The sequence below is a fragment of the Vombatus ursinus genome, unplaced genomic scaffold, assembly GCF_900497805.2.
Source record: "Vombatus ursinus unplaced genomic scaffold, bare-nosed wombat genome assembly UNPS02008996.1, whole genome shotgun sequence".
NCBI lineage: Eukaryota > Metazoa > Chordata > Mammalia > Diprotodontia > Vombatidae > Vombatus > Vombatus ursinus.
Window position 1 is genome coordinate 12,220,992 of NW_020948774.1, and position 12,326 is coordinate 12,233,317.

Below are 12,326 nucleotides of genomic sequence, written 5' to 3' on the forward strand. Positions count from 1 at the left end.
CCCAGATTCTCTCCTTCTCCTCAGTGGTACAACAGGTGGAGAAGAGGACATGCGAATCACCCCAAGAAAGCTCAAATTGTAGGGACACATCCCTGAAGCCCTCAGTAAACTTAGTGGGATCTTCAGAGTATCGACTCAGCCTTTCCTTAATCTGGTTGAGGTCTGAAATGGAGAATGGAACATGCACCCTAAGTGTCCCATCAGGAGAGGCAGGTACTTCCCTTAAAGGAAAAAGCACTGAAGGTGCTGCGGGGAGCAGGAGCTTGTCAGGGAGGGAGATAGGAAGTTCCACTTCTTACGAGCGCATGCTGGCTGAACTGGCAAGGCTGAGGAATCCGGCTGGCAAGGGGAAAGATTAGCTGGCACTGGAGGAGGGGGAGGGGTCAGGGGATGAGATGCTGAGGAGAACCCTTGTCCAGAGCTTGAGCAGGGGTCTCCTCAGAAGTAGAGGCCAGAGCGAGGCTCTTGGTCAAGGCCTGAGTAGAAGTCACCTCCAGAGCAAGGGCCTGGGGAGGAAATGCAGGATAGGAGACATGGAAGGTGAAAGAGGCAGGACATGAAGAAGGTTGAGCCAGAGGAAAAGGGAAGGGAAACTAAGGAAAAGAAGAGTTGGACAAGGAGGAGGGGGCGTGGGAAACAAGGGATTCCAGGGGAGAATGGGGAGCTGCAGGAGAGGTTAAAGGAGAATTGGGAGCAGAAAGAAGGGTTGGGGAAGGATGGGGAGCAGAAGGAGGGGTCTGGGGAGAATGGGGAACAGCCAGAGAGGCCAGAGGGAATGGGGTGGAGATAGGTGCTGGGGAGGTGGTGCTGATGGAGGCTGGGAAGAGGGGGGTTACCATAACCCTAGGAACTATAAGAAGAGGATCATCCAAAAAGTCCATTTGGTCCCCATTCCCCATTAGTGGGATGGCTCTAGCTATGAGCATCTTACTATCTTTTCTGAGAAAGGGGTCACGAAAAAGCTCAACAAAAGCCATTAAGTAGGAAATCTCCACCCATTTTCTTTCTCTGCTACAATATCTTTCTGATTCTGAGAGGGTTTTGTGCTGTAATGTCCTAAAAAGGGGCCATTCCTTGTAATTTTCCAGCTGATACTGAGGCCAAATGGTATTGCAAAAATACATCCGCTTTTTGTTTTTAAATCCTTTAGAGAAGCTAAAATTTTTCCAATTTTGTAAAAAACAGCCCAAAGGCAAATTCTTCAGAACTGAAGAGAATTGACCCATTGTGGGCATGGGGGCTTGAAATAAACCTTGAGAAACAACAAAACAAAACAAAAAACAAAATAAAAAAACCCACAAAAACTTAAAAGAAAGAAAAAAAACCCTCAAGTTTTCCCAATGCCCTCGCACCAAGAGAATTGAGAGGATTGAGCCTACACTTCCTGGTGGGGAGTCCATCTTCTATGCTAAGGAAGGTGTGCCCAGGTCCATGTGCTCAAACAGAACCACTGGACCGAGAGAGCCTGAGAGTATCAGGCTGAGTTTGAGACAGCCTCGTAGTTGTCTGACCTAGCAGGACCTGAGAGGTCAGGCCCAAAAACACTTCCAAGCCAAGCCTAGCTAGGTGCTTGGAAATCCCCTTCCCAGCCACAAGACAAAAAAGGGATTGGGGAGAGGGGGAGGCTTACATACCTTCCAGTCGTGACTGGAGAAGAATTTGGAATTTGGTAATTATTCCTGGTGCAGGGAACCATATGATGAGGTCTAGAGTTTTAGGGGTGCTGGGACCCTGAGATCATGATACGCAGGTCCTGCCCAAAAGAATTTGACCCAAATCTTTTTTTAGCCAGAGACAAGTTTTTATTAGGGATGGACCATGCAGGCCATACTCTTAAGGAATCTGAACATTAGTGACTCCTGTAAGAATGAGCAGGCATGAGGAAATCTCAGTGTTTAAATGGGGGCCAGGGTGGATCTTATATACACTCTAATAATTTGGGTATTCTGAGGAGGGGCTGGGAGAAAGATCCTGAAGCTGGGGTGAGTTTAGGGAGAATTCCAATAGGAATGTCTGAGAGATTGAATAGACAGTGGGAATAGATAATGAAGAGAACTGGAAGGAAGAGGTTTGAATGGGGTCTGGATCTTCATTAGGTTTTCAAAGGGAGATAGGGAGAGTCAATAAGGAAAAGCCATTGAGTAGAATATAGCCTCAGGTAACCATTCAAGACCAGAGGAGTTTAAGGTTTTTCTAGGGCTCATAGACAAAAGGGCCCCAAATTCTTTTTGGGGCAAGGAGCAAAGGTCTTGGCTTGGGCCCACACCCCATCAGTAATAGGATTGATTAAAAACAAGAATCCAACAATATGTTGTTTTCAAGAAGCAAAAATGATACATACAGATTTAGAATAAGGGACCAAAATCTCTTTGCTTCACCTGAACTCAAAAAAGCAAGAGTAATAATCATGATTTCAAAGTAATAGGAAAAATAGACTTTATTATAAGAGAAAAACAGGAAACTTGATTTTGCTGAAAGATACTGTAGACAATGAATTAATTTCAATGTTTAATATATATATGTGTATATATATATACATATATATATATATATACACACATGCCAAAATGGCGTAGCATCTAAATCCTTAATGGAAAATCTAAAGAGATTGAGAAGTAGATAATAACATTATAATAATGAAAGACCTTAATGCATCTCTTTCAGACCTAGACAAATCTAAAAAAAAAAATAAACAACAAAGAAGTTAAGGACCTAAACAGAATTTTTAAGAAATTAGATTTGATAGGTCTCTGATGATTATTGAATGAGAATAGAAAAGAATATGGGAAAATCTCAGCTGTGCCTTGCACCTTTACAAAAAGTGTATTGGGCCATTATAAAGTAAAAAATTCAGAAAAACAGAAATAGTACTCAAATTACTGCACTCAATACAACAAAATCCTATTCAATAAAGTATTAAAATTAGTTGGAGACTAAATAATAATCCCAAAGAATTTGTGTGTAAAAAATAAGTATTAAAATATAGATAATTTTATTAGCAATAATCACAACATGAGACAGCATACTAAAAAAATTTTTTTCACACAATTCAAGGCAATTCTTAAGGGTAATTTTACGTCTCTAAACATCATCATCACTAAAAGAGAGAAAGAATATATCAAATTAATTGAGCATGGAACAAAAAAAAATCCCTAGAAACCCAACTTTTTTATAAATCCCCATTAAACACCAAAATATAAGTTGGACAAATCAAAGAAGAAGATAACAAAATTGAAAGCAAAACATTGAATTAATAACTAAAACTAGTAGCTTTTTAAAGTAAAAATAAAATAGACAATTCATTAATTAGATTTTTTAAAAAGAGGAAAATTAGTAGCAAAAATAAAAATCTTATTTACCACAAATGAAGAAGAAAAAATGATATTATTAGAAATTATTTTGCCCAAGTATATGATAATAAATTTACAACTTGGATGAATGTTTACAGAAATATAAAACACAGGTTAATAGAACAAGAAATAAAGAATTTAAACAAGCTAATTTTGGTGGGGGTGGGGAGAGAGAAATTGAACAAGACATAAATGATCTACCAAAGAAAAAGCCCAGAGATTAGATTGAATCTTTTTAAACAATCAAAGAAATATTCATACAAACTACAAAACTATGAAAACAATGGATCCTGCCAAATTCTTTCTTTTATACAAATATATCCATGATACCCAAGCAAGAGTGAAAACAGAAAGAAAACTATAGACCACTACTTCTAATGAACATTGAATGCAAATAAATAAATAAAATATCCAACAGAATACAGCAGCATATCACAAAGATTATACATTATGACCAGTTTACACATATGGTAGGAAGGTTTATGCATGGTCTAGTATTAGGAAAACTATAAACAAAAATGGTCATGTAATTACAAAAACAACAGCAATTATATGATTAGTATGTTAATAGTTACAGGAAAAAGCTTTTGACAAAAAAAATTGTCTGTTAAAAACACTAGAAAACTTTGAAATATATGGATTTTTCCTTAACATTGTAATTAATACATATTTAAAATGAAGATTCAGCTTTATATTAAATGGGGATAACTAGAAAACTTTGAAATATATGGATTTTTCCTTAACATAATTAATGCATATTTAAAACAAAGATTCAGCTTTATATTAAATGGGGATAAACTGATTGCCTTTCCAATAAGATTGAGGTTAACATACAGCTGCTCATTATTATCACCTCTCTTTGTTAGAGTGCTAGAATACTAGCTATAATAATAAAACTAGGAAAATGAAATTAAAGGACTAAGCATAGGAAAATAAGAAACAAAATTATGACTTTTTGCAGATGATATGAAGGCATATTTTGAGAACTGGAAAAAGTGAACTAAAATAATTTTGAAACAATGCCTTCAGAAAAGTTGCAGAATATATAAATCTACATAAATCATAAGCTACAAAATAAATCATATTTTATCAATAAAACTCAGCAAGACAAAATACACTCAAAATAACTACAGAATATATAAAATACTTTAGAGTCTACCTATTAATTCACATATGGGGACTATGTAACTGTATGTCCTATACAACTGTAAGATACTTTATAGAAATACAGACCTAAATAATTGGAGAAATTTAAATTGTTCATTGTAAGGCTGAGTCAATAATATTAAAATGAAAAACTACCTAAATTAGTTTACTTATTCAGCGCCATACCAATTAAACTACTACAGGTTTAGTTTGTAGAGAAAGAAAAAAATAACAATAATGAAATTCATCTTGGAGGAAAAAAGATCAAGGATCTCAGTGGAAATAATGAAAAACAAAGGAGGTAGATGGGGAGCAGGACCTGGCAGTGTCAGAACTCAAAGTGTACTACAAAATCATCAAAAGCCTTTAGGGCTAATAAACAGAAAGGTTGATCAGTAGAACAGATTAAGTACATAACATAAAGAAGCAAACAAACCAAGTAGCCTAGTATTTGATAAACCCAAAAACTTAGTATAAAAACTCACTATTTAACAATAACTCCTGGGAAACCTGGGAAGCAGTCTTACTGAAACTAGGTATAGCCTAAACATCTCTAACCACATACCACGTTGGGATCCAAATGGATATATGACTTAGATATAAAATTTCACATAGTAAATAACTAGAGGAACAAGGAGGAAAATATCTTTTAGAACTATAGGGGAGGGGCAGCTAGGTGGTACAGTGAATAGAGCTTTGGCCTTGGAGTCAGAAGGACCTGAGTTCAAATCCAGCCTCAGACACTTGACACTGACTAGCTGTGTGACCCTGGGCAAGTCATTTAATCCTGATTATCTCACCAAAAAGCAAAGGAATAAATAAATAAAAAGAAATATAGGGGAACAGTTCACAGCCAAACAGAAGATAGAGTCCCAGAAGGCAAAATTATTCATTTTGATTACACACAATTATAAAGTTTTTGTACAAATAAAACTAATGCCATTAAAATTAGAAGGGAAACTGGCCCTGAAGTCAGGAGGGCCTGAGTTCAAATCCAGCCTCAGACCAAACACTTGACACTTACTAGCTGTGTGACCCTGGGCAAGTCACTTAACCCCAATTGCCTAAAAAGAAAAAAAACAAACAAACAGAAATTAGAAGGGAAACAGGTAACAGGGAAAAAATTCTTTGCATCAAGTTTTGCTGATAAGAATTTCATTTCTAAGATATACAAGGAACTAATTCAGATTGGTTTGAAGAAGAGTTATTTCCCAGTAGAACTTGGGGGATGTGATATCAAAGGAAATGAACAGGCAGTTTTCAAAGGAAGAAATCCAAGCATTCAATAATCATATGAAAAATTCTCCAAATCACTAATAATTAGAGAAATGAAAATTAAAGCAACTCCAAAGTTCCACCTCATACTCATCAAATTAGCAGAATTGACTAAAAACGAAAATGACAAATGTTGAGGGGGTTGCAGAAAAACAGGTATATTAATATACTGTTGGTAGAACTATGAATTGGTATAGCCATTCTGGAAAACAATCAGAAAGTATGTCCCCAAATTACTAAACTGTGCATATCCTTTGACTCTAATACTCCTGTTTGGCCTTAACCCCAAAGAAGTCAAAGAAAGAGGAAAAAGACTGATTTGTACCAAAATATTTGTAGCTGCTTTTTTGTGGTGACAAAGACCTGAAAACTAAGGGGGTAGGTACCTAACAATTGGGGAATGGCTGAACAAATTATGAAATATGAATGTAATGGGATATTATTGTGTCATAACAAATTACAAAGTGAATTTTCCAGGAAACCTGGGAACTAATGAATATGAAGTAAACAGGTCAAGGAAAACAATTAACTCAACAATACTGTGAAAAGTAAACAATTTTAAAAGCCTTAATTTACATCAGAGTAATGACTAACCATGATTCCAGAGGACTAATGATAATGCATGCTATCACCCTCCCCCATCCCTGACAAAGAAGTGATGAGGTATTTTTTAACATGGCCAATGTGGATTTTTTTCTTGATTAATGCATTTTTTAAGCTAGTTTCGTTTATGATTTTCTTTTTTTTTAATAGGATGACACTTTTTCAATAGGAAACAAAATATATTTTTGTTCATTAAAAAATGAAATTTAATTTTACAAAACTGAACTAATGGTTTTATAAATACAATGGTTTTATAGATAGGAGCAATGAGAGAGTAAGTGTTTTGCCTAGGGACACACAGGTAGTATTTGTTATAGGCTAAACATGTTGGACTTGGAGTAGGTCTTTTTGACTCTGAGGCCACGTTCTCCCATTGGAAAAGCTACTATTATGTGATTTTAAAGAGATAAAAGCAAAAGTCTTTAGTGTTATTTATGAGGTGCAAACATAAAAATGGGTGTGGAAGGCTAATAAATAACTGAAGTTCTCATTTGTCCATTAAAAATGATGTAAAAATTGCTTGGTCTTGTATTAGCAGTAGTTCTGCTGTCCCCACTGGTATGACCTCTCTAACCTGTCCTCTATTCTTACCTGTTTCAGCAAATGTTTAGCCTAGAAGGAGGAGACTTAGGGATGTGGTAGCTCTCTACAGGTATTTGAAATATTGTCATGTTGATGAGAGATTAGTCTTGTGCTGCTTGGTCCCACTGGGTAGAACTAGGAATAATGGGTGGCAAATACAGGAAGGCAGATTTCAGCTTTATGGGAGAAAATACTGTCCAATCATTAAAGCTACCCCAAAGCAGAATGGGACACATTGAAAGGCAGCAGGTTACCATCAATCTTCAAGAAATGAGTAGATGATTAATTGTCAAGAATATTTTCAGAAAGGGTACAAATTGGAGATACAAACTGGAAATATAGATTGAATTAGGTAGATTTTAAGGTCTCTTCCAACTCTGGGGTGCTGTGTGACGCTGCTCTGTAATAGAAGCAACTAGTGAAATTAGATGTTGTGGGTTTGAAGAAATGGAAAGAAAAAGCAGTCATATTTGTAATAGAAGTAGATATTATAGATGTGTGGGATTTGGGGAATATGGAGCTTCTACAAGAAAGGGGATAAAACTTTGAGCATATGACTCAGAAGTGAGAGTAGGAGAGCTCTAAACTTTACCAAGAAGTTGAAGGGGCCACTATAGTTATGTGTGGGTGGGAGGGCTGCAGCTACCAAGCCAATCAGAGAAGGGGCTACTGTTAGAGAATTAGGAATCAGCCTGGCTGGTAAAAGTCAATGACATTGAATGGTCATTGAGGAATGGAGTTTGAGGACTGCTTAATGAAATTAAATCCCATTGTCAGTTACACTGGTAGATTTCATTCATTCTTAGCCACCGATGTTTCATCTTAATCTTCCAGCATCCAAGATCAAGATAAGATGCTTCAGGCCCTATGGAACACTTGTGAAAAACTTCCCAAGGCCAATCATAACAATATCAGGTAAGTAGAAATGGAAAGCATCTGGATGATGTTCATTTTCTTGTCTCTGGTCTTCCACAGAAATTATAAGCTGAATGGACTCCTATCCCAGTATCCAGGTGACCAACAGTTTCTCTCTATTAGTAATCTCATAGGCATTTAGCATTCATTTATCATTGCAAGCACTAGTTATCATGGAAAGGCATTTATCGATGTCTGTTGTATACTTAGTTTTAACATTAGTTATTTCCAGTAAGTCCCTCCTAACTAACCCAGTTCAAACAACCACTTCAAGATACCATTGACAAGGAGAACCTCTTTATCTTTACCAAGATGCACCGCAGTGTACCTGAATGCTCAAGTGATTTCATCAGCAGAAACTTGCTGAACTTTGCTGTTTTTCTACTTGGCAGAAGCATACAGTCTGGCCAGTATATATGACTTGTCCCTTCCCTTTGTTTTTCTGAGTCTGACCTTTGGTCTAAGAACTTTATCTTTTCAAGAAACTAGTGATCAGGAAAAAAACAAGCAAACAAACAAAAAACTTCTGTTCTTTAGCTCAGGAGTTTACCTGAAAATCAGTTGTCAATGAATATAGACATTTAAAACAGGCCTCTGTTAAATGTCAACATTATCTCCAATTTCCACCCCCCTTTTTTTAAATTGCTCAGACTTATTTATATTTGCCTTAGCACATTTCTCCTAAAGAGAAGAGTGAGCTTCCATCTTACCCAGACCATCATTCTTGCCCATGGATATTGTGAGAATAGGTAATAACACTGTGAAAAGTTGAGAGCTCCTTTATCAGGATCTTCCTTCCGGGGTATTAGTAGCAGAGTCATTGTTCAAGGGTAAAAGTTGAAGACAACCAATGATAGTGGTCTTAGTGAGATTCTTACTTTTCATAAGGTATGTCTCTCATTGAGTTCTTGATTTTACTTTTTGGAATTCAGTCCCTATCTCTTTTATTCTAAATGTTAACATGTCAAGTCACTTATTTACAGATTCTGTGTTTTTGCAAGAGTTCCTTACTGACACTATTGAACTTTTTGTCTTATCTGATACTCCTCCATCCATTCCATGGTTTTCAGGGACGTCTTCTGATGTATTGGCTATATGGTTAAACAGTGTTTTATTTTTTTTTTTTTGTTCTTTCTGGGGTATGAGTATCATCATGTGTACAGATGCATTTGTGTATTGTGTTGCTGTGTTTAACGTTGATCAACAGCATAATTATATAAGATGGTTTTCAGTTGGTTTAACAGTAATTTTTAATAATGGATGAAACAAACTGTCAAAGCAAATTACTTTTTTTTCTTTTTAAATATCTTTTCCCCGCCACTATTTCTCCCTCCCCCACCAACTATTTAAAATTTATTGTGCAAAAACTAGGAGCATCAAATATTTATTTATCTCAAGTTCCTCTTTGATATATCAGACTCCCAGACCTATTAAGCTTGCCATAGGGAAAAGAAATATTAGTTTCTGAAGATACTTTTCTGTGCATGGGTTTATCTCTTTCTCTTTCCATGCATGGAAATAGAATACGTAGAATACATATTTCTCTGTTAGGGGAAAAGAGAAGATAGCAGAAAATGGGTTTTCTATGATGTGATAAGGTATCATGTAATGGATTTGGGGGAATAGTGATGAATTTCTTGAGATAGTATTTATTTAAAACAGATGAAGGCATCTTACTGAGATCTAAGCATGGCAAAGGAATATAGCAGGAATGACTTAGCCCAAAGACATGAGGACAATGATGATTATTCACATTTACATAGCATTTTAGGGTTTACAAAGCATTTTCCTCATAATGTCCTTATGTTGCAATATAAAATGTTAAGACAGATTTCTCCAGGATATCTGTATCAAAGCAAGTATGCAGTATGAGTTCTTGGATAGTTGAGCTGCACAGAATAAAATTCCTATCCAGTCATCTAGCCCTTTTTCAACCAATACTTTTTGATTTCCTTTCAGATACTTGATCAAATTTTTAGCTAAATTGTCAGAATTTCAAGACACAAACAAGATGACCCCCAGTAACATGGCTATTGTACTAGGACCCAACTTGTTGTGGCCACAAGCAGATGGGTGAGTAAAGCACAAGGAGTTGAGAGTGATATTAGCAGGAGAAGAATAATGGGAATGTAAAGCAATTGCCAGTAGTGTTCATGTTTCAAGCCTTTGCAGCCCTCTCATGCTGGCTCTGTGGAATATTATTTTGGTCACAAGAAGGGGATACTATATGCTACTGAAGTACTTCCCTTCTCCATCTCTCCCACCCCATTGACATCCTCAGCTCAGGATGAGCCTGGTGATAAAATATGGATAAGTGCTAAGTTAGCATGGGTAACAAGATTGTAGTAAGTCTCCATGGCAGGGGCAAAGACCTAGCAAATTATATAGAAAACTTTTGCACGGCTCTTCCTTACACTTTGTCTTCTCAGACATAATCTTGACCAAAGATTCCAAATGCCGTTGGCATCAGTAATGCTTCTTGGAGTTCCCAAGACATCTCTGCCTTCTTCTGTCCATGACCTTCTGTTGTGTGTTTTAGGAATATTACTGAGATGATGACCACAGTTTCTCTGCAGATCGTTGGGATCATTGAGCCTATCATCCAACATGCTGATTGGTTCTTTCCTGGGGGTATGTAGTGGGTGATGCTAGCTTGTGAGGACTAGTGTCTGGTGGGCACCAGTAGGAAATAAGAAGTCTAGGACAACATAAGGATCACTAGCTCCAAGGTCATTAAAAATGATGCATTGCTACCTCAAGCATTTTCTATACCATGCTCACTTTCAGGTACATCAGAAAGGTCATACCCACAATACCTATTGGCACTGTAAGCAAAATTTTTACCAGAGGGAATTTTTACTCCAAGTCATTATTACACTAGAAAGCAAAAGTCTCTTGCCTTCTAGTGTAATAAATCATTCAGTGATTTACTGCCAGCATCTTGATTCAGCTGGCAAAGAGTAGACATTCGATAAATGTCTGATGAATGTTGAATTCATATAAACATAGGTTAGTAGACCTGAAATGGACCTTTAAAGATCAGAACCTGCTCATTTTATAGATAAAGCAAATGAGGTCCAAAGAGATGAAGTGACAACTTAGTATTTTTGAAGTCTCTATTATTGTCTTATCTCCATATATGTATATATACATATATATGTGTGTATGTATATGTGCATATGTATATGTGATGAACACTAACATATAAAGTTGTTTTCCAGTAATGATATATTTTGGTGATTTGTCTAAACTCTGTGATCCTATTCCCTTGGTAGCTAGACATATAAATAAGAGACTGGTTCCCTTAGCTGTCTCATAAATTAGCTATGCAGACTTTTTCCAAAGAGAAGTTCTAGAAATGTTTTGGGCAATAAATAGCATCATCGTCCAAATAAGTGTAAGGTCATAGTATTTAGAGCTAGAAGGGACTCTTAGACATGATCTAATACAACCCTATCATTTCATTTAACAGATGAGAAAACTAAGGACCAGAGAAGGAAAGTGACTTTGCTAAGGTCACATAGTAGCAGGACAGGAACCAAATCTCTGATTTCTTAAATCTGGTGTATTTTCTGCTTCACTATATTGCATTTACAGAGACTGAATCTATGATCTTTGACTTATTAAAGTTCCATCATCATACATAGCCTGTCCCATAATGCTTATAATATATCTCCTCCTCACTTCTATCTTTTAGAATCCTTAACTTCCTTTAGGGAACCACTTCCTAGTGAATCTTGTTTTAATAAGATACTAGTGCCTTCCTACACACCACCAAAAATTACCTTGTATTTAATTTGTATATATTTGGTACTTATTTATATGTGTACATATTGTTTTCCACAAGAGAAAGTAATTTCACTGAGGGTGGATACTGTCTTTATTTTTGTCTTTGTATCCCTAGTATCTAGCACTGTGCCTGTGTGCACAGTAGGCACTTAATGCTGATTGGCTTGACTCTTAGCTTGAACTGAGATAATTGGACTTATAGTAGTTCTATACCCTATTCTTGTTGCCAAGTTAGTGACATTACTTTGTAATCATGATTTTCTCCTCATAAGATAACTTTTGCTAAGCTTAAGAGTGGTCCACATAGGGGGCAGCTAGGTGGCGCAGTGGGTACAGCACTAGCCCTGAAATCAGGAGGACCTGAGTTCAAATTCGGCCTCAGACCAAACTCTTGACACTTAACTAACTGTGTGACCCTGGGCAAATCACTTACCCCAATTGCCTTTTAAAAAAAAAAAAAGTGGTCCATGTGGATATCAGACTCTGAGCTTGCTAGCTCTGTATTCTACCCCCTGTGGAAACTAGTCTCATACTAATCTAAGATTGAAAAAAATTAATTCATGTTATTTCTGCTTTGTGTGTCACCATCTGAGAGATGAGTTATTGATTATTCTGAGAGCTCTATTGATGACAAAGAACAGAAACCGGAAAGAGAATGGGGTAGGG

General features: G+C 36.6%; 1 protein-coding gene across 5 annotated transcripts in view; it reads left to right on the forward strand.

Moving 5' to 3' along the window:
* The window catches only part of ARHGAP44 (Rho GTPase activating protein 44), a 163,663-nt gene that overhangs the window by 113,902 nt on the left and 37,435 nt on the right, over positions 1-12,326 (forward strand). For all 5 annotated transcript variants that reach the window (XR_003568110.1, XR_003568111.1, XM_027850203.1 and 2 more), the window contains exons 13-15: positions 7,791-7,871; positions 9,831-9,944; positions 10,411-10,502. Coding sequence is in view for 3 of the 5 variants with exons in the window: in XM_027850203.1 (XP_027706004.1) it covers positions 7,791-7,871; positions 9,831-9,944; positions 10,411-10,502 (287 nt within the window). In the remaining 2 variants the exon portion in view is untranslated. The remainder of the gene's footprint in view (positions 1-7,790; positions 7,872-9,830; positions 9,945-10,410; positions 10,503-12,326) is intronic.